This window comes from Danio aesculapii, chromosome 18, assembly GCF_903798145.1.
Source record: "Danio aesculapii chromosome 18, fDanAes4.1, whole genome shotgun sequence".
Classification (NCBI taxonomy): domain Eukaryota; kingdom Metazoa; phylum Chordata; class Actinopteri; order Cypriniformes; family Danionidae; genus Danio; species Danio aesculapii.
In genome coordinates this window covers 36,192,308-36,216,067 of record NC_079452.1, presented here as the reverse complement: position 1 = coordinate 36,216,067, position 23,760 = coordinate 36,192,308, and the positions used below count along the sequence as shown (strand labels likewise).

General features: G+C 39.6%; 1 protein-coding gene across 1 annotated transcript in view; it reads right to left on the bottom strand.

Moving 5' to 3' along the window:
* Window positions 1–23,760, bottom strand: part of pclob (piccolo presynaptic cytomatrix protein b) — a 120,174-nt gene that overhangs the window by 55,899 nt on the left and 40,515 nt on the right. The window contains exons 18-21 of the mRNA XM_056478028.1: window positions 12,120–12,596; window positions 5,717–11,927; window positions 3,646–5,363; window positions 1,353–3,486 (exon numbers count right to left, since the gene is read on the bottom strand). Of these exons, the coding sequence (XP_056334003.1) occupies window positions 1,353–3,486; window positions 3,646–5,363; window positions 5,717–11,927; window positions 12,120–12,596 (10,540 nt within the window). The remainder of the gene's footprint in view (window positions 1–1,352; window positions 3,487–3,645; window positions 5,364–5,716; window positions 11,928–12,119; window positions 12,597–23,760) is intronic.

Sequence of the window (23,760 nt, the reverse complement as noted above, 5' to 3'; positions counted from 1 at the left end):
ATATTTGTACCCAAAGAGTCCAAAGTGGTACCTCAAAGGTGCATATTAATGCCCAAATGTAACTAAAGTACCTCTGAGGTACAACTATGGACCCTTCAATTACAAATATGCCCCAGTGACAGCTCCTGTACCTTTATTTCTGAGAGTGCAACATACACTTACAGTTTGCACTCTGTTTGTTTATACCAGCTTACAATAGACTTTCAAAATTGCTGGATGTTAAATTGACATCATCAATATCTAGAAGAGGGTTTTGTATTTGCATCCGATACTGCTGTCTTATCAGCATTAAAATTGTAAAGATTCAAACATGTTTTACACAAAAAGAGAGAGAAAATAATGAAGCATAATATTAATTAAATCATTTATGTAATGATCTTACAATTCACCTACAACAATTCAATATCTGTGGGATTTTAGAATCACAATATAAAGTTAGATAGCACACAAAGCAGCTTTAATAAAAATATATAAATTTTCATGTATCATGCAAGATGTTATCCCTATTCATGCAAAAAAAATGAAGAAATAAAAAATGAAATAGTAAGAATTTATTAAGGATGAAAATTCTAAACACCAATGATAAGCATTAACATGGCATGAAGAAGAAAACTGCAAAACAAGTGAGTTAAAAGTAGTAGATAATAGAAGGTCCAATGAATGCATGTTATAAACAGATCAACTTTCAGAAACATACTAAATTGTGTCCTTAGATTTATTAAAATATACTTGGATAATCTATATTCTGTTATATTTCCATTAAACAGCATAATCGTTTTATTTTCTTATTTGTAATATGGCACATGACAAGATTATTAACAATTTAATTCATTTACAAATAGACAAACAGTGTACTGCCTTCCTAGGATAATCATTCATTCTAAATTTTTAAGTGAAGTATAGGATATGGCAAAGCAGTTTCTTAATCAACTGTAGGATATTTTAGATTACATAGGCACGGAGTGTACAGTGAATAAAAATAGCTGGAAGAATAGTTTGAAGATCTCCAAAACTTTTTTCCTTTTCCATGTATTTGACTGAACAATAACGATAACGAAGGAATCAAGTTCCTGTTTTGCATGTAGATAGCATGCAAATTCATTGAGAAACACAGGGTTTTTATACATAAAAATCTGTTATGTATACACATGAAAGTGAAAATTTTAATTCAAGAGGAAGACATCATGCAAATGTGACAGCCTGCAACATGTAAAAAAAACTCTGAAACAAAAGATGACAAAAGGAAAGTGGAACATTTGAATTTACACAGAAAAAATGCATACAGGGTCATACAAAAGATGCACGTTAATAGAAGCTGGAACTAAATATATCAGATCTCATAACAAATTTACCTTCGCTATCTGACATGGCCCCCTGAAGGTCATCCTTTATAAAGGCAATGTCCCGCTCATAGCCACTTGTCCTAGACTCCTCTCTCATGTGCTGCTGGACTTCTGGAAGAGAATGACTGGAGCCAAATTGGTCTCTTAAGTCTGCTGAGATGGGTGGAAGCGGGCCTGCAGATGCTCTGGCCATGCCCATGGGCTGACCCACAGGGCTCAATGGACTCTCTTCCTCAGAGTTTTGTGCAACAATGGGAATTCGACCTCTGCTCTGACTAATTGGTAGACTTGTTGGTTTAGCCCTAGAAACAAACTGGGAGTCCATGCCTTCACCCTCTGTTTTTAAACGTAGTGAAGAGTTTGATAAGTCTCTTTTGATAGAAAGGTCCAGTCCATACACAGATGAAGGCCTAGAGGAAGGTCTTGACCGAGTGCCGCTGGGGTAGGTGCCATCTTCATGCAGGGAAGACCTTATGGAAGGCCCTAGGTTTAAAGATTGGCCAAAGTTGAGGGACTGAGCCAGGTTAGCACCTAGAGCTGAACCCAGATATTTCTGTTGCTCTGCTAGATTCTTCCTGAGACCAAATGTGATCTCATCCTGCAGGAGCCGTGCCCTGGCAGACAGTCCACCAACTGATGAGGCAGAGGCCAAAAAGTTGCTGTAGTCTAGTTCAAGGTCCCTGCTCTCCTGAATGGGTGAAAACTTTGTGATTTTAGGGTCAATAAGTGCTTTTTTATTCTTTAGCTGTTTCTGGTAAAGAACTGACGCAGGAAGTTGCTTGGCTGCTTGCTTCTCTAAAGTTAGTCTCCCAATGCTATATTTCTCAGCTTTGGGGAAATGTCTAAAACTAGTGTCAGAATGGAGGTAATGAGGCAGGCCTGTAAGCTGTTCAAGACTATCAGTGCCTCGTCTGAATTCCTGCTTGATTTGCTGTTTCAACATCTTCAATTCATATGGCTCCTCCATGGAATCCTCATCTGTTTTTCCATATGAATGGAGCCTAGAAGCAGACTGGAGTGGACTGAGAAAGTCTGCCACATCTGCTGTTCGACGGATATCAGCAGTCCGGAGAAGTCGATCAGCTTTGCTTATATCCTTATCGGCGATACTGTAGCTTGAACCAAGACCCGTTGAGCTTTTTGTGAGTTCACCGATGTCATCAATCAAGACATAGTTCCTGGCATTGTGGTGATCAAGGTCTGCATAGAAGGACTCAGCTGATATGCTGGACATGGGACTGCTAGCCATGCTGGCTCTCTCTTCCAGGCCCATCCGCAGATCAAGGCTACTGTATTTACCACCAAGATGGGAAACTCCGTAGGCACTCTCTGTGGATGTAGGGACAATTAGGAGGGGCTGGTTGCGTACAACCTCATAGTTTGTTGTTATTTTTGGCTCCAAGTCAGACAAAGTTGTCTGACGGGGCTTTTGTTGCATCAGAAGGAGTGAGGAATGGTCATAGCCAGTCTGCTGGGACTGCTGATTAAGTGAGGGAACTGATGAGTAAATGGATTGGTAGGGGGACACCTGCTGATGGTAAAGAGACTGCTGCTGGTACAAAGTCTGCTGAGGATACTGACTTGTTTGAGATGCATACTGATAATGGGAGTATGGGCTCGTAAGCTGTGCATACTGGGACTCAGACTCAGTTTGTGGAGGAATAAACTGGTTAAACTCTGACTGTGGGGCAGTCCGTGGCCGTTCTAGTCCATGGCCATTACCTCGTGGCTCTCTGATGTTGCTGACCTCACTATCTGACATGTAGTCTCGCTCCTCTGCCACTCCTTGTAAGTAGGCTCTCTCCCTCTTTTCTCTCTCTTTCAGTAAAGCCTCTTTTCTTCGATTTATACCCATCTCCAGATATCTCAATTTAGCATCTATCTCTTTCTCCTCCTCGTCAAGTTCTGCCTGTATCTTACGGAGTTTGGAGGACTCACGTTCAACTAAATCCAGCTCTTTGTCTATATCCTGAAGGATTTTGGCCCGTGCTATAGTTGTGTTCCTGCAAATTCGTCTTCTGGCTGAAGAAGTGGAGTACCCAGAAAGGCCAATGATGTTCTCTTCTTCTGGGGGTGGATGAGGTAGAGTGCGTTTTACTTTCTTATAAGAGCCAACTGGTGTGCCACTCTGAGAACCTTTGCTCTGAAAAATGATAAAGAATGATGAAACAGAAATCAACAAGCAAGTATAGAAATGAAACCTAAATCATGGTAAATTGACAATGAATATGATAAAATAAAAAAAAGTTATTTGTTTTTTTTTTTTACATAAAAAGAAAAGAAATAACTGGATTTAACTTACTGAGTAAGTTTCTGAGTACTGGTACATCATTCTGTCCTCAGTTGTTGGACTAAGTGACTTGGGGTCAGACAGAGATCGCTGTGAGGCCCGTAGTGATCTTGGACTACTGAGATGCCTTGATGAATCAGCTGTAAGCATCTTTTGTGAACTTTTCCCAGGGGACATTGGTGAGACTGGGGAGCATAGTACCTTTGGAGACTTGGTAACTATTGAAGTTCCAACATCATCAGCTGTGAGGTGTGTGCTAACAGTTATCCCAGTGGGAACTGGGCGTCTTTTATCTCTGTCTGATATAATATCTGAATCACTTTCTGTTTGGCCCTCTCTCTGTAAATCTACCTTTGTGTCCACCTGAGCCCTAACAGGAGATCTTCTAATGGTTCCCGAATGCTCAGTCTGAACTGAAATCTCTGCTACAGTCTGAATCGCAATACTTGACACCTTAGAGCTTTTACCCTTCTCTCCATCAGCATATCTACTGGAACGAGACCTGCGCCTGCTCCGAACAGGAACATCCCACTCATCCTGATCCTCATCATCAGTTTGAACACAGCTATCCACACTTCTCCTACTTCTTCTCTTTCTACCAGATGGAATCTTCTCAACCCCGTCTTCATCATCTGTTTGAACACCACTCTCGATCAGTTTCTTACCACTTAACCCTAGATTTTGCTCTTGCTTGGCTGAATCAGACATGTTTGTGGACAACTGCATTTGCTCCTTTGTCTGTGCACTCACTGTTACAGGAATGTTTGAACTGTGCTGTGCTGTTGCTGATTGCCAGTTATGAACTAACATAGGGTCATGGGTGGAAACCGCAGATGACATTGAATTGTCATCCTTTACTGGCCAATACTGTCCATTATCTCCCCCAGAATATTTTGAGTCAAGTATAATGTCTGAGCCCATAGGTGGGGACATCCCCTCAATTGGGCCGAACCCATATGGGTATATCTTTTGTTCTTCCAATTGTTGCTGTAGTTGCTTCTGTAATCGATGGATCTGCTCTAACTGATGTTGCTGCTGTGCAAATGTTTCTTGTTGAAGAATGAGTTGGGCTTTTCTTTCCTCTTCTTGCTGCATTAGAAGTTGCTGCTTCATGTTCTGTAGTTCCTCTAGCTCCTTCTGCACAATGAATTCCTCTTGTTCACGATAGCGCTGTATCTCTTGTCTCTCCCATTCAAGCTCTTCAGCTAGACACAGCTGCTTTAGCTTCTCTAATTGTAAAAATTCATGTTCTGCCTTGTACTGCTGGCTCTTGCTGTCATCTAAATCAGGGAAATTTGGGGATACCAGTGTATCCAGTGAGGCTGCTATTGCTTCAAGTGTAGCATCTGAATAGAGCTCAGGGAAAGCTGTCAATGAGGGAAGAAGACTAGCTAACGCAGAGGGTAGGATATCCTTTGATATATCCGATTGTGAGAATATTGATTGGTCTGTGGCTGTGTGTACAAAGCCATATGGAGCAGGCTGATTGTCAAATGCTGACAATGGTTCTGTAGGATCAGTCTGACTATTGTGTGTTGTACTAAATATTGAACCTGGTTGGGTTGTAATGGCATATGTGGAGGGAACAGGTGCAGCCACAGATGAGTAAACAATGCCATTTGTTGATCTTAGCAAACTATTGACTCCATATGATGTTCCTTGAGAATATGGAGTAGTGGTGATTCCAGTAAATGCCAAAGTGCCTTTCTTTGAGTAGTCTAAGGCTTCTTCTGTTGTTAAGAAAACAAAAATAGCATCATCAGCATCTAACTAAACAATTCCTCTGTTTCATGCAACATTAAATAATAAACTGTGGAGCTGAAGCCAAAGAGCATGCAAATTTCTTGTCAGTGTCATCATATTAGCAGGATGCAAACCCAAAACACTGAGGCACAACACGGAGGCAAATGCATGCATCTGTTCAAAAAACAAAGAAACAGAAAAAGACAAGAATGAAAATCAACAGATTCAGAAAGTAAAACACAGAAAACACACAGACAAAATCAATAAACATGACCATAAAAAATAAAATAAAATTAAATTAAATTAAAAAATACATTTAAATGTACACTGACATACACACCCATTGAGATTTTAGCTGATGTCAAATCCATGGCTCCCTCAGGTGCCCCATTCTGATAGGTGAATCCATTCTTCCTTTCATAACTAAGGAGCCCAGTCTCTTTGAAATTACTGTCCGATATTGATGTCTTCATGGTACTGAGATTTTCAATGACAGACATTTTGGCATTATCAATTTCATAGCCAATTTGAGTGTCTGGTTGTGTTGTCACAGGAGGCTGTGTTCTGCAGCTCCCTGTGAATGGAAGCCTGTAAATAACATCACAGCAAACTGTTCGTCTTCCAGATGTAAGATCAACTGGTGTACCATCATCTTCCACAACATTTGTGACCACTCCAGAAGATGAGGACAAAGCAACCATGGTATTTAATGGCTTAGATGTGGTGAGATCTACAGGTCCAACCACTGATGGCTCTGTATGCATTGGTATACCAACAGTGCCATTTGTGAAACTGACAGGGGCTACAGTAACAGGCATTAGAGGAGGGGCACTGATTGTGGCAGCTCTGTTTGATAGGTTAACAGGAATCTCTGCACTAGCTGTAGGCTTAGGTTGAGAATTCACTGGTCTGTATACAATCTGTGCAAGAGGCTCAAATGGATTGTATGTGGTAAGTGGAAGAGGCACTGAAGTAGCATTTCCCAGGTCCAGGGGCTTGTCAAATGTGCTATTGTTATTGTAGGCAATTGTAGCTGTGCAAGTGACTATTGTTATGCTATCGTTTACAACAGACAGAGTTGGACTGGGGATTATTTCAGCACTAAGATTCACAATTTCTGGCTGTACTGCAGTAGCCTGTCGGCCACTTGATTCACTTGACAGAGAAGACCTACTTGAATCTGGGGCTGTCAGATCCATTCCTCTGTCAGTCATTGTAACATTCACTTTAAATGTGGTGAGATCTACGACATCAGTAGGGTAATGTATTCTTCCATTTTGTTTGGACTTTGGATGGACCTCTGGTTGAACTGTGACTGTAGCACTCACAGGTTCAGGTGTGGGGTCCACAGGAATCCTCTCCTGGACAACCGACACAGTTGTTGTTCTTTGCACTTCAGTCGTGACAACTTGGGTTACAAGCTTAGGCAAGGTGTCAGGACGCTGCTCAGTTGTTGAAATTGCAGAGTAGACTTGACTCATGCTTGAAATAAACTTATCTTGTCCACATATTTCCTGACTCTCAATAGATTTTGTAAATTGGGTAAATGTGACTGGTACTGGTGGCACTGCTGTTGCAGAAGTCATTGATGGAATTTCATTTTTTTCCTCATAAACTGTTTGTTGTGTTATTGGAACTGGTGTTGGACCCATATCAGATAATATCTCTTCTGGGGCTGAGACTATTAGTACTTCTTCCATATCCAAACCAGGAATATCTTCATTTTGAGCTTGGATTGGAATCTGGGTTATTGTTATTGGTACTGAATATGTTGTTTGCGCTTGTTGCATCTCCAGTTCTTTTCGAACATCACTTACTATATTTTGAGCAACAGACACTGCTGGAGCTCCAGACATGGGGGCTAAGGTTATTGGTAGCTCCTCTAATGGTTTTGATGAATGCAATGTTGAGGCTGAAGCCATGGGAGGAGGACAAACCATAGAGGGTGTGGTATAGACCATTGCAGGATATACAGTTGGTTCCAATGCAGTAGGCGGTAGTGGTGGTGCTGCAACAGGTGCTGCTGAAATCAAAGCACGAGGTGCCATTTCGACTGGTGCTGAATAATATGGTGTAACAAACTCAGACGGGGAATGTGCTACATTTCCCATACTGATATGAGGAATAAAAGGCAAAGTCTGTGCTAATTCTGAGGATGTCGCTAAAGGAGGAGCTTCAACCAGCATTGGATCAAAAGTTACTGGCAGCTCTGGAACTGTTACACAAGGTGGTACAATGCTTTGTGTTGACTTTATCTCTGGCATTGCATAATACGTCTCCATTGTAGTTGAAGCAAAAGCAGGTGCCATCACCACAAGAGGTGCTGCTGTATTTAAAGCAGGGGTAGCCTTTAGTGGGGCTGCTACAACTTGTGCTGAAATTAATGACACAGGTGCATCTATTGCAGCTGGACCAAACGCTCTATGAGCATCACATGTATCCTGCTGCCTGGAAGTTGGTAGTGAGGATCTTCTCACAGGTGCTTGAGTTGTAATGGCCTCGACAGGTGATCCTGGTTCTGATGGTAATGTTATAACAACGTATGTTTCAAGAGTTCTAGCAAATCTTGGTGACAAAGGTGATTTTGGTGATGAAGCACTGTGCTTGGTCTCTATTGGGGCTGTCAAACTTAATGTTAATGCATTTGGAGGTTCTCTTGTTCTTGGCAAAGTTACAGCACGAACTGCTTGGACAACTACTGGTTCAGGACTAACTGGTGGTTTTATGCTTTCACGTGATCTGTGACTAAATACCAGTCCTGGGGGAATGCAGACAGGTTTCGGGGGAACAGGGGGTGGTGATTTGTGTGTTGGTGTCACTGCTCCTTTTATAGTTACACTGGCCACAGTTTCTGGGGGGTTAGGTTGAGATGAAGTAACTGATGAGGTAGTTTGAAAAGCCATTTGCTGGTCAAAATCAGACCTGGGTACTGTGCTATATGGTAATTCTGGGGGTGTAGCAAGGGGAGGTGGTGGAAATGAAATTACTGGTTTATCTGTTCTTTCATGAGAAATGTAAGGTTTTGCAGATGCCACACAAGGAGAAACAAAACTTGATACTGTGGCTGGATAGGTAATGGGAGAAACACTAACAATAACAGGTTGGACTTTCTCATCGCCAACATTTTTTTCTAGATTTGGTAATCTAAAACTAATCTGACTTTGTGGTATCTGTTCAACTGGATGAATTGCAGTATCTGGAATTATTTTCTGCTGTATTTGTGTCATTGTTGGCTGAGAATCAGCCAGCATTGATTTAACGGGATGGGAAAGTGAATTTTCATAAGCAACAGTTGTAGTAATAGTGGGAGAAACAACAGAGACTGTCTTTGCAGCAATACACTCCATGTGATCCGCTGGGGGTGAAATGGGAGCGGTTTGATGTAATGGTAAAGCAATATCTGATCTGGTTTCCACTAGTCTCTGAGTGGGAATTTGAATTGAAACACTGGCTGGTGGCTGAATATCTCTAATCAAAGCAGGTAACGTGGTATGAGCAGATGGTAGTGTGGCCACTTGTACAACAGCTGAGCTTGTTAGGTCTGTAGAGACAATGCTTGCTGGAACTGCGGAATGTACCATTGTTGGAACAGAAATTGATGCTTGTTCCACTGACTGAGATGTAGATGTGACCTGACATAGGAGGTGTGTATCTGGCATAGTAGCAACAGTGGGGGTAGCTGTAGGTACTTGATTCTTTAGTGCAGTAGATGGCAGAGTAGGTGCTGAAACTGGGGTTTGTTCTAGAACTGGGTGCTCCAATGAAGAAGAAATATGATCTGGCATTTGAACAACAATTGAAGTCTGAATTAAAGGTTTTTCTTGAGATTGAGCAATAGATGTAAGAACTGTTGTAGTTGAAGTTTTCACAGGGTCAACTTTTTCAGCAGTCATTGGTGCAACAGTTGGTTTGTCTATAATTGCTGATTTTGTAACTGAAGTTGGTTCATGTATTGCACCAGCTAAAGATTTCTGAGTTGAATCCACTGTATGGGTTGAAACCCTCTCTGGGGAAGGGACTGCTTGCTGTATAGTTTTTGGTACTGTTGGTTTTGGAGCCGGAGTTGGTTTGGGACCTTGTGTTGGTTTTGAAACAAGAACTTCAGGAGGAGCAGGAGTGCTACCATTTTCTGAGACATGAGGTGAAGCTAAAATGGCAGGTGAAGCAGTTACAATAGTCTGTGCGGAAGCTGCAACTGATGAGTGTACTGCGGTTTGCTCATCCATTAAGTCTGGCATGTGAATTACAACTGGGCCAGAAACATCAACAACACTGGGGCTAGCTGGTGTAGTTAATTCAGATGTCTGGTCAGACACTGGAGAGGATGATGGAGCTGTTTCTAGTTCTATATTTGAATCTGGAGATGAGATTGCTGGGGATGTTGGTGGGGACAGTGGAGATAGCGTTGTTGTTTCCACAACATATTTTGATGAAGGAACTTCACAGACAACAGAAATGGGATCAGTCTCAAATAAATCTCCTGAGGCTTGTTGTTCTTCTTCACTTAGAGAGATATCAGTTGGCTCAGGTGATATTTGTTCTTGTCTGACAATGTCCTCCTCTTCAATTTCATCTTCACCTGAGGAACACTGGGTGATCTTTAAATCAGGAATAGGATATAATGTTTTATTCATAAACACATCTTGAGTAGATGTTGACTCTGTAATATAGGGCTCCAAAATGCATTCAATTGGTTCAGCTAGGTTGTCTTCTTCTCCACTTGAAGGAATGAGTATAACCTCTGGGGAATCATATGATGACTCAGATACAGTCAGAGGGGAGGCAGGAGACAAAGGAGTTGATGGTGTTGGACTTGTTCCTGGTGTTAAAACATCTTTTTGTGCCTTCAGCAACTCTTCATATGCATCCTCTGTTTGCAACATTGCCTTTGAATTTTTATCTGCAGCAAGTGCATCATTTCCAGAAATAGTCACATAACAAGTGTCACTGTCATCAAGTGGCAATGATGTGTCGATCTTTGTTGTGTATGTTTGCCGAGACTCTTCTTCTTTTAGCACAATATTGCTCCTTTTACGCATCATCTCCTCATAAGCCTCATCTGGTGTCATAAGTATTCTCACAGACTCCCGGTCCTGCTCATGGGTGAAATTACCAAAAGCTGCTGCAGCCTGGTCTTGTTCATCAACCAAAGTTTCATAAGCGTAGTCTTCTATTAACATGCCCCCATATAGTGGTTCGATATCAGGTGGTGTAAATTTCTCTGTTTTGTATTCCTGTGCTTTCAGCATCATTTCCTCATATACCTCTTCAGCATTCTTTAATGGCTTCCCTGCAGCCTCTTGTGTTTCAGATGATAATGTTCTGTATTCTGCACTTTCTGCATCAGATTCAACACTGGGCGAAAAGTCAGAGAAGGAAGAGGACTTCCCTTCCTCTGTTCCTGCAACCTGACGTAATTTATCAGTTTTAGTCAAATGATCACGCCTCCTTTGCATGACCAATTCATCTTTGTCACTCTTCAGTTTTCTTGAGACCTTTCTTAACTGCTGTTGATCATCTCTTTCTTCTTCAAGCTCCATCGGTTGATCACCTCTCTCATGTAACCCATCCTCCTCAGATGAGTCTTCTATAGTGGGAAGTGCTTGTCCGTGTTGTCTGTGTTTTGCCTTTCTTTGCTGTTTACTCTCTGCTCTTGCCTTTTTATGACTTGGGCTACTATCACTATCTTCATCAATAGAGGACACAGAAGTAGGTGAAGCTGTTCCAGGTGTGATGCTGGACACCTGAACACTGGAAGACCCATCACCTTTGGATGAGTCTTCAACAAGACTCTCATACTCTTCTGTGGTCTGTCTTACAGGGCTTTTTTGTGTAATGGCAGCTGCTATGGTGTCAGTGACTGTGATCTTCTCATTGTCAACCGAGACATCTATTTCCACACTTGATACTTCTAATGCTTCTGAGACAGGAATGACTTGGACAACTTGTTCATCTTGATCATGAGAAGACAGGCTGATATCGGAACTCACCTCAGGTTCTACGGTAAGTTTCTTTAGGGCAAGTTTAGGCTTCATGAAATCTTTTTCGTCCTCTTTGGTTTCTTGCAATGTGTCTAGTTGTTCTCTGACAATGTTTTCCTCATCAGAGGGTAAGTTCTCATCTTCACCCATGTTCATGAGTTGTCTACGTATGAACTCCTCATCATCTCCAGAATTTGAACTGTCTAGTTTGTAGTCCTCACTACTTGAGGATGGAGGCCTCACTCTCCTTCTTTGTATCTGAGGGGAGGGTTCACTCTCACTGCTGTCCTCATGGTATTGTTTTACATTATCCTGTGCTCTGACAGGCAACAGTTTTGCAGCAGTTTCTTTCACAGCCATTTCACTGACCCTCTGTATCTCCTTAAGCTCCTCTTCAGCCGAGCTATATGATTCTACTGAAACTGGCAAGATGTCCTTTCTTTGTTGCTCTTTAGTATCTGCTTTCAAGGTGTCTACTTTATAAATTTCTGCAAGACTGCTATCCATCTGTATCACAACATTGTCCAGTTGTTCTTCTGTTGTAGGATGAGTGTATGTATCTTCTTTAACCTGCAAAAACGAAGACCAAATGCAATTAAATTTGTAATGACAAAAATGCATAATGTAACTTTCATCTTAAAACAAGCCAGTGACCTTTTCATTTCAAACATTTATTTTTTGTATATCATACAACAATTGAATAAAACAGTGCAAAAACAACAGCTTTTTGCATTGCTAAATAATGAATACAAAATGCAATACCTTTACTACATCTGCCTCAATAGGAGCTGCTGGAAACATAGACATTGGTCCTCTCTCAAGTTTTGTCTCATCTGGGATTTTGTCTTTGCCTGTTTCTGTCAAAGTGACATCAGCAGCAGTAACAACAGCTTTCTGAGACTCTGCAGCTGGTATTGGTGCCACCACAGCTTTCAACTCGGTCTGTGGTAAATATGTGGTAGGAACAACAGACAGGGGGGCAGGGACTGCTGGAGTGGTCACCGCTGTCTTTTCAGCAGTAGTATTCTCCTCCTTTCCCTGCTTTTCAGCTGAAGGTTTTGGCTCAGGTTGTGGCACAGCTACCTGTGTTGGTGCAGGAGTCTCAGGAAGCTGTGTTTTGGGTTTGACTGTAGGTTGGTCTTTTGCAGATACTGGACCAGCTATTGGTATTTTTCCCATGTCTCCCAGCTGTCCAGTTATAGCTCTCTGTGTCTGGCAATTCAAACACAACCACTCAGCCTGCAAAAAAAGACATATAAAGACATAGAAATATTACTTAAAATGTATTTTAATATTTAAACAAATACTGAAAATGCAACCAAGAAACAGGCATCTAAGGGTGCTTCAACATCTGTGGTTCGGTTCATTTGGTCTGGACCAACAAATGATACATTGTAGCATTTTTCTGCTGTCTTTGGGTCCTTTTCACACCACACTCATTGCTTTGGTCCAAACCAGTTGAAAAGAACCAAAATGCAGTCATCTGACAAAATCCTCATCACTCATTGGCCAGATGTTATTGAACATATTTCCTAAACTGCTTTTCGATAGGTCAGAATTAATGTGTGAGAAAATGCCAAAAATGCCAAACTCCTGCAAGTAAACAAACCAGCAGACACAAAATGCTTTTTACTATGGAGGGATGACTGTGCTGGCTGATTGTATCCCTGGTCATCGTATACTATATAGTTTGTAGACAAACTATAGCTTTAGACAAACTATACATTTCGAGAATGAAGCGTAGTTGCGGCTGGAAAACAATGTTTAATTCATTGCAAATGGCAAAGGCACATCGCAAGTCACTTCAGGAGGAGGCGTGAATTAATTTTGCTAAACTGCAACATGGTCATCTTCCGGAAATATTACCAACGACCCATCAGGTAATGTTTTTCCCTCTCTCTCTCTCTCTCTCTGTTTAAAATTGTTGATAAAGCGCTGTCAACAAATATTTTTTCCTCCACATTCCATAATGCACAGTGCATCAGACGTCGGCAGCTGGATTAGTTCAAAAAGGCACAGTTCTTTTTGTGGTTGTGTGTTTTAGTTCATGTTCTCACCACAAACGAACCGCATCAGGGTTCGTTTGAAAGTGTCTTCAAGGAGGTCTTGGTACACTTTTTTGGTCCAATTTTGGCAAGCATTTAAGTATGATTGCTACATTCACACCTGCCCAAACAAACCGCACCAAGAGGGAAAATGAACTCTAGTGCGATTCATCCAAACTAAATAAGGCATGTGTGAAAGCACCCTTACAGTATCTGTTCAGTCTTTCAGAATATTCTTATGGCCAAATTTCTACTGTTCTAATGAAATATGCAACCAAAAAGCAAAATCTCATATAACTCGCTGAATAAATTACATTTTAATATATGATCAAATAATGCATGTTTTTTGTCCATATTTTTACAAAGATTTGTGACTTTTCATTATGTTTACATATACTAGCAGCAGTAAAAAACAAAGTGTCTCTGGTCTTGGAATTTTTATTAGAATATTTATTAGAAAGAAAATAGAGCAAGAGCAAAGGGGTAAATAAGTACTAGGAAGATGCAACAGAATAAGTCAAAAGCACACATACGCAAACACACACACACACACACACAGACACACACACAGACACACACACACACGCACACACACACACACACACACACACACACACACACACACACACACACACACACACACACACACACACACACACACACATTCACACACACACACACACACACACACATTCACACACACACACACATTAGGATAAATTCCCACGCCCAGTAATGCAAACAAACCACAATTCAAAGGCTGGGTTGAGTACTGTTCTTCTATGATGTAACATGCCCTCTGTCTCTTTTATCATGTTCACAGGCTTATTCACAAAGCTATGATTATAAACTTAGAAAATGCAAGTAATTTAAAAAAGGCTAGGGGTATGCAAATGCATTCCAAAGAGAAAACCAAAATGTAAACTCCATAATTCCTTCAAAACATAAATATTCTGTTCGAAAGAAAATCAATTCAGCTTAAATCTTTTGTAACAGCTTTTCTCCATCTTTCTAATTCCATTTTATTTATGATTCTGGGTCTTTTTTAAACATTGTATACCAGGGAAGAGAAATGAGGCACAGCCAAAGACGCATGTAATTACAGGCAAAAAGAACAAGTCAGGTAGTCCAAGACAGCCTTCCCTTCCACTTCAGAACACCCGCATTACAATAAAATACCAGACTAAAAAGAAAAAGGGTTTGACTGGGTCATTACTAAATGTCACCATGGAAACAAGATAAGATGTATGTCCCTCAGAGCACAGTTTATCCAGAGTCTTTGTACCAAATTCTAGTAAGCTGGCTTCTCAGATAGCATTTTAAGGCACCTTAGGCATGCTTTCAGAACATGAAGGCTGATCAGAAAGCATTCTTTCAGCCACATATACCAAAATGGTCAGCCACATTTACCAAATAGATAATACCACAAAAATGACCAAATATTAAACCCTGATTGTCAGAGCCTTTGAATTGTAAAAAATAAATAAATAAATATATATATATATATATATATATATATATATATATATATATATATATATATATATATATATATATATATATATATATATATATATATTTAATATATTTATTTTTTTTTGCAAATTTCATACAATCAAATTTTAAACTGAACACGGGAAAAAGCTTCCTAAAATAAGAATTTTTATTCTTTTGAAAACTATTTTCGATTATAGATCAAATTATTTTTACTGTTATTTTTTTAATTATTTTTTCTATTTTAGAAAAACCACACAAGCATCAAAAATGTATCACATGAGCTTCACATGTTAAAATTAATTGTAACATGTAGAACACGTGAAACACAAATGATTTGGCAACTGCGACATGTTAGGAAAGCAGTCCAAGAAAATGCAACAACTTCATTTTGTTCCATTTGTAAAATATGTGACAAGAAAAGGAAAGAATAGTTATAAAACAGAAATATTTAAACTAAAACATGATTTGATCAGTGTTATAATTGAGTAGTTCACTTAGTATTTCTGTCTATGTAGTTTTATTCTATTAAATTATATTCTTAGCAATATGCTAATGTAATCTTTATGGTTAAACAGTGTTCTGAATCAGTTACTGACAGAATTTCACTCTCGCTCTTTCAATCTTCACACAGAATTTGTTCCCTCAAATCTTAGACATACACACACTAATAGTAATACATTAGTAGTATTACAAGCCAGACAGAGCACTACACATGGTCTGACATAGAGAATCATTGGATTTTATGTAATATATACTGCTGTGATTTTTGTAGGGGAGCACATATGCATAAAATATAATAAACAAATAACAATCATAGATAATCACAATAGAGCAAAGACATGGTTCTATGTTTTTTTTGTGGAGTCCATCTGTATTCAGATACAGAACTTTAACAATCAAATGTAAAATAACAGCAATCAATCATTTTCATTCAGCATAGTCAGTTATCTATTAGGGGAATTTAACAATGGCATATGTTTAACGCAACCCAGGCTCATTCTGAGAACGTAGTCCCGGGGACGTTTCTGGAGACCGCGAGATACGTAGCCGGGGGTACGTCCGGCTGCATTTCATTTTTTTAAGCGAACGCTGCGGGGCGGTGTGACGCCGTTCCTTTCGGCGCTTGCCGGCCGGCCGGCCGCTCGCCTCCGTGTGGAGGGCTTTCCCGCTGCAACCAGTTTGTCCGGTTAGCTCTTCGTGTACTTTGGCGGACTCGAGGCGCAGGGAGGGGCTGACCACGACGACGACCGGGTTCGAGTCCGGGGAAGAGCGGTTCCAGAAATCAGGTAAGAAAACAAAATCCAAAAAATGAAGCGAACAGGTTCGTCACAGGGTGAGGATGTACTCAAAAATCTGAAAACGTGGTAAAAATCAGACGAGGGCTTTTCTTTTTCTGGACGGCTTTTGTGAATCGTCAACGGTTGGGTTTAGGGACGGAGGAGGAGGGTGGGTCAGCCGATTGGCCGGTCGCACGGTCAATCATTCTGTCGTCCAGGCAGACAGGCTGAAGGTCGTTCGACAGCGGCCTCTAGCGGGTTTACGCGATGACGGCGCGGGAGAAAGCGCGCACAGCGGCCTCTCGCGGATTCGCGAAAACAAAAACTGCAAAAATACGTACCTCCCGGGACGTATCTCGCGGTCTCCAGAAACGTCCCCGGGACTACGTTCTCGGAATGAGCCTGGGTTGGTTTAACCCAATTCACCTATAGCGCATGTCTCTGGACTGTGGGGGAAACAAGAGCAACCAAGGAAACCCACGCAAACATGGGGAGAACATGCAAATTCCACACAGAAATGCCAACTGGCTCAGCAGGTACACAATCCAGTGATCTTCTAGCTGTAAGGTGACAGTGCTAACCACTGAGCCACCATGCCACCAACAAAATAAGGGTATTGAAAATGTAAAAATATGTATAGTTGTATAAGTTGTATAAATAAATACAATTAATCTTTGTTAAAGCTATAAACATTATAATTTATTGTGCCTGAATACTTTAAATTCGCTTGAAATGCATACATAGTCACAATCTTTAGAAGTACATGCAAAACTCATTTATCACTGTATAGTTAAGCTTTGGAGTAACTCATGTGCTCAAATGAACTATAATTATGACTTGACATTATACATCCTGCGATGTGACTATTGCGGATGCACACATTGCGCTGACAATTTATTGTGCAGCCCTAATCAGCAACATCAGTAACCATTTGGAAAACATTTGTAGAAGAATGTTTAGTAACAGAGTCACATTGGTGAGGCAAATGCCTAGAGCAGATTATTTATTGAAGAAAAGCCCTCAAGAGCACCGCTCAGCAAGAAAGGCATCATGAGGAACAAAGTGTTTCTAATAAGGCTTAACATCCAGTACTTAATAAATCCAGTAAATAATACAACAAATATGAACATGATATACCAGATAACTGCTAGTCTACTCCAAACTAGATGAGCAGTTTTCCCATTATTCTGCAAGAATAATGAATTCACAGATACATCCATATATAGCATAGCCAGAAATGCCTAGGGTTGCAAAAAATGAAAACAAGCTCATTTAAATACTGGCTGTGGCTTTAGTAAAGAGTGCAATCATCACTTCTAATTGGAAATTCGACTGGCTTATACATATGCAAATCAGGAGCGCAGGACCATCAGAGCAGGGAGACCAATCAGAAGATTAATTAACAATAAAAGGAACCAATCATCTTTTCCAGTACGCATGACTTTGTGAAAGAATGTCCTCATCACTGCTGCTTGTCAGTAAAGCTTGCAGGATGTAGAGCACTGATGGAGACACATAAATACCACAGCAAAAACAAAAAGACTGAATTATGGTTGCTACAAACAGGAATAAATGGAAAAAGAGCTTAAAGTACATCTTTTTAAAATATATTAGCCTGTGTTTTGCTTGAACATGACTAAATCTGTTTTCTGAAATGCTTGAATAATTAGGCTGGTTTGGGATTCACATAACCAGAATCAGGCGAGTTTGTTATGTGGTGCACATGATTTTGGCACAGGAGCGAATAAATTGTTTTCAACTTGTATTGACAGAATATGGTAATTTCAAACCACACTCTCAGAAAAAAAATGGTACAATGTTGTACCAAAGAAGGTACAAACCATTGTCACTGGGGCAGTACCTTTTTATGGGGCAGAATTGTTCTTTAAGACAAAAAAAAAAACACGTTTGTACCATAGCAGTTTGTACCACTGAAAAAAATTATGCAAAGATGATTCCTTGGATTTACTCAATTTGTTTACATTAAGTGGTTGTAAACAATTTAATTGGGCTGAATTTAACCAAACAAATTAAGTTGAACATTTTAATCAGAACAGCAGAGTCACTTGCTGTCTTCAAGAAACGACTAAAAACGCAACTGTTTAGTCTCCACTTTCCTTCCTAATCTGCAATTGCCTCTCTGGCTATACCACTCTCTCTCTCTCTCTCTCTCTCTCTCAAAAAAAAAAAAAAATTAAAAAATAAATAAATTTTTACTAATGCTTTACTTCTTAGACTTTACACACCTGAAACTTGTCTATAGCACTTGTTCACTGCTGCTCTTATAGTAGTGTAAATTGCTTCCTTGTCCTCATTTGTAAGTCGCTTTGGATAAAAGCGTCTGCTAAATGACTAAATGTAAATGTAAATGTAAATGTTTGTTTAAATTCAACACAAATAAATTGTTTGCAACAGTTTTGCATGCAACATTTTATTCAGTGTAAGGACATGATTTGTACCCAGGGAAACCAACATGTACCTTTGGTTTTTAAAACCTGCTGATACATTATTATACCTTCATCAAAGGTACAAATCTGATCCATAAAGGTACCACCACATTGACAACACACTTTGTACCTAACAGTGTCAAAAATGCTTACCAAACATGTATTTAAAATGCCTTAAATGTTTAGTTTACAATACTTGTAGTTTTATGTTTTACCAGTTGTTTTGTATTATTGAATTATAGAACTTAATAATTCATGTTTATGAGTTTCTTCAAACATATGTTTTTAAATGATGATTCTTGTCTTAATAAGGAAATTATTCATAAAATCACTTTGCCTTTCCAGTAATATTTATTTTTATAGATATTGTAGTGAAGGAGTTGTCCAACACTTATGTACCTTTTTTATGAGAACAACTTCGTACCTTCATTTCAATTGTACCATAAAAGGTACAGAACAGTATCATAAGAGGTCTTTTCTGTACCATATAAGGTACAACTTTCACAAAAGGTACAAAACTGTTCCTCAAGGAACATTATTTGTACCACTGCCAGTGTTGCCAGATGTAGCTGACTGTTACATCTGTTACAAAACCAAAAAGCGCCGCCCAACAATCAGTAGACTATAATAACCTGTCTTGAGGCTGAGAACGATATGATGTAGTGTTTCTACACTGTTCTAAGTGTATGTATATGAAGAACGGGGGCTATGGCATCTCTTTGGGAGATCAAAACAGGTTGATAAGGGCCTGTGGGCTTGTGGGCATGCCTTTGCAAAACCGCCCAAATTTTCACTACCCACCTATGTAATTTTTACCTGCAAAAATAAATTCAAAATAGGAAACCACCCAATCTGGCAACACTGACCACTGCGTACCTTTATTCTGAGATTGCACAGTGTTTCTCTTAAAACATGTCTTGGCAGTGTTCTCAAGCCAAAGCTGCATAAATTTGGGCATTCATCCTTTGCATTCTCTAAATGCTTCCTTTACATTTATTTTCAGTTTTTATTCCAGTAAAGAAAAGAAAAATGGCAATAGCATAAGTGCTTTTCAGATCAACCTATAGTACACATCATGGCAGTTATATTTATTCTACAAAGAGCACTCAAGGAGAGTTATCTTTCTCTATGATCATTCAAGGGTTGGTTCAATATGATATCATATTTTAAACTTTAGTAGATGTGTAATGTAGCTGTTTGAACACAAACAACATCTCTGAATATAATGCACTTGTAGTTTAATGCAAAGGGAGACAATGGCTTTTACAGAGTTAGCTTAGCAAAGCTTAGAGCGAACAAAGCTTGGGGACTACAAAAAAATACATCTGGGTTAGTGAGATCACAAACGCTTCAGGTTATGCGCATACACCCCACGCAGTGAAGGGGCATGGCCAGAAGCGATGTAATGTTACAGCAGAGAAAGGTAAAATGCTGTAAAAATGCTGCTATTTCCACAGAGCTTCTTCTATTTCTGTATTTGGGCTTGAGACAATGAGATACATGCTTACAATTTAATTTTAATTATGTTCCATAAAATTATACAAAATATATAGCTCTAGCATTTGACAAAGGACAGCTTACAGAATCTCTCCCAGTTCAGTGCTGGATTCGGCTAAAACCTCCTCAGTGGAGCAGCTCCAACCATAATAGAAGAAGCTGTGCATTGTGAGCCACAACCTGTAAGTATTTTTATTTGTTAAAATTGATCTACGGCATGCACAGTTTCTAGCACTAATGGTATGTTGTAGCAATGACGTAAACAAGGATGTAAACAATGGGAAATGTTGTTTGGCACCATTAACAATTTAGCTACAAATTCATATTTATCAGTCAAACCGCTGTAAACACCCTCAATCTTCACCAGCGCTGCAGTGTCTCTCTATGAAGCCGTTTTACCTGCGTTCTACATCTCAAAAAAACAAACTCGCAAAAGATATGTGAATGTGTCATATTACTTACACATGCTTATAACCCGAATATATGTGAAACACTTGTCAGATTTAATTTTAGAGAGCAGGCATGCAGTTCAGCTGTCTCCTCTTCATTTTCTGTCTGATTCAGGCTTAAACTGATACGGCGAACAGCTACTCTGACTGACAGTATTTACAGAACAGAAGCAAAGCGTGTGCTAGTAGAGGCGTGTCACTTTTCCTGGTCATGTGGAGCCAATCCGCAAATCACAGCACATTATGTTACCTGACCAATCAAAGCCTCTTGAGGGTGGGTCTTTCGGAGGAATTAGGAAATATGACAGTGGATTTCATGTTAGCTGAGTAGCTGTTTATAATCAAAGTAAGGTATATGAAAAAATAACGCAATTTTTTTTACAAACAACGCATGAACACATTGCTTTTTATCTTATAATAAGAACCAAGCTTTAAAAATACACTCTGGACCACCCCTTTACAATCTTATTAGTTTTACACCTGACACTGGGAATATGGTGATAAGTACAGTTAAGAAATAGAAACCATGTGTCTACATTAGACAAGAACATTGTCTCACCAACACTTCCATTCTAAAGTTATACAGACACACAAAAAAACAAAATTGAGAACAGCACTTCACTCTGTGATATTAAAGAGTTTTTTTTTAAACAGCAGTGGGAGATCATGCAACATTACCCAACATTATAGCTTCCCACCCCACACTGTTAGCATGCTCGCTTGCACTTGTTTTGCACTTGTTTTCCTGCCATTTACTAAGCATATGTATACCAAAATCACTATATCTTTTGTACAGACTCCAAGTTTGTAACATACATTTTACCTGCCACTTTAAATGGTAATTTCTTTTAGGGATCATATGCATTTTGACATCTTTAGTTTACTTTAATGAGTAAAGTTGAATTTCTGGCCTGGACGATAGACATCACAATGCTGCGCCTGCATTTCGATCCTCTGCTCTGCCCCCATCGCAGCAGCAACCCGCTCACGAAAAATACACACTCAGGCCCTGTTTACACTAATACATCTTAGTTATGAAATGTTTTTTTAGAATGAAAACGATCCACGTCCACACTGGCGTTTCACCTAGCAATTCTGAAAAGTTCTCCGTCCACACTATACTGCTCAAAACACACATCACGTGACCACACACACACACAAACACACACACTCTGTCATGCGCTGCAGCGTAGGCTATGCACACGTCTGACTTAGCTCCAGCAGTCACCTCAGGGAGCTGTCCACGTCGGACAGTTTCACTTTCACGCGTGTATATAGTAATTTTAGCGAAAACCTCAAATAAAGTTGGTTGGTTCCTGTTGGTTGTGCAGCTTTTTTTACCAGCCAAGTTGTCGACGCCATTATAATGACACAGATCACTCTGCCTATTTATGCCTGAGTCCCGTGAAAAAAGTGATTGACAGGTGTTAATTTGAGTGTAACTTATCTTTATTTATTTATGATTTGCTTATGGGTAAAACAAAGACTATGCGGTTCAGGTAGTTGAAACAGTAGGCTACAAAAAAATTATTTCTTATGAATTAATAAATTAATTCACCGCCGCCTATGATGACGATACCATCATCCATCGCTGTTTCACATTAGACATCGTACGATGCCCAACCCTTGTTTAAACACATAAAAATGTTGTTATCAGTTTTGACAGCTCTAATGTACTGATACATACGTAATATAATGGTTTACATTCAGAAATAATGACCTGTTATAATAAATGTACTTTATGTGCATTTGTATCCTTTTGACATAAGCTTGTGTGCATTTGACAGTTGACGCAAATGAAAACTTGGTTTAGTCATGCACGTCTTTAAAGTGGATGTATTATTTAAAAATACTTTTATAAGTGGTTTAAACATAGTTGTGTGGCAACAGTCTGTGAGCATAACCAGCTTCTAATGGTAATGGTTTCTTATAATCACACTTTCTGCAGAAACACTTTGATTGACATTCTCCCTTTGTACATGTAATCAGAGTGGAAAAGCCCCACCCATTAGCGATGATCTCTCCCTCATTAGCATAGTATGTTAGTGTTAATTTTGAATCTGCCACCTTGCTGACACATAGGTATTTGTAGCTCCGCCCTCTTTTAAAAAAAACCAATCTCATTTGAATTTAAAGCAGCAGTCACCAAAATGGCACAATTAGGATCAAAGTGTGTGTGGCATTTTGAGCTGAAACTTCACATACACACTCTAAGCACATCAGAGACTTATTTTACATCTTGTAAAAATCGGCAGAATAGGTCCACTTTAAATCGCATGATTACACATGATTATTGCAGTGAGTAACTGAGTAACTGAGGCACATGCTGTAAAGACTCCATCTTTTGTGAAAAGGGAAGGGAGAAGCAGGTCATTTGATTTAAAACTATATATACAAAAGTTTTTGCCATGACAAATGGAACGCAGGCCATTTTTTCCAGACCATAGGAGAACATCTGAGGAAGATATAATTCAAAATAAATAAAGTGCTTCAGCATCCAGTACTTAATAAATCTATGAAACATAAACAAACATGATTTCCTTTATTTAAGTATTTGAGCTATACCAAAACAAGCTGTTCTTGCAAAAGACATCTTCTAATCATATACATTGATGCTGCTGCTGTGTTATGTTCCCGTCTGTCCTTAAGCTAATTTTATGTTGTGTTGTTAGCATCCTAGCACAATGACCATGAGTAGTATCATTAGCTGGTCCTTCCTGTTGCACAAATGTATCTCTGTGCCCTCCACAGCTGGTTCTGAAACAGCCAGGCCTGGATATATGCCATGCAAAGTCCTCTTTAATTACAGAAAACCAGCAAGGACCAGAAGGCCTGGAGACGGATCTCACATGGGTCATTGTTCTCAGTGATTAACCCCAGAGGAAAACACACTAGCTCTCTGATGAAAAGATACATCAAGCTTTACAGCACCACTACAAGGCACACGATAAAAGAAGAAAGCTGACGTTTTCTATGCTTTCTAATCAGTTATACTACCCCAACTCAAACAAGGCAGGATTGAGTTTTAAGATTTTTTTTTATTTTATTGATCCAAACACTCAAGCAATCTTATTCTAAAATGACAACAATTAGGCTTCAGACACAGTATTGGTATTTCTAACCCTGGCTCATTCTGAAAATGTACCCCTATATACTTCCTGGAGAGCGGAAATAAGTACCAGGAACTATGT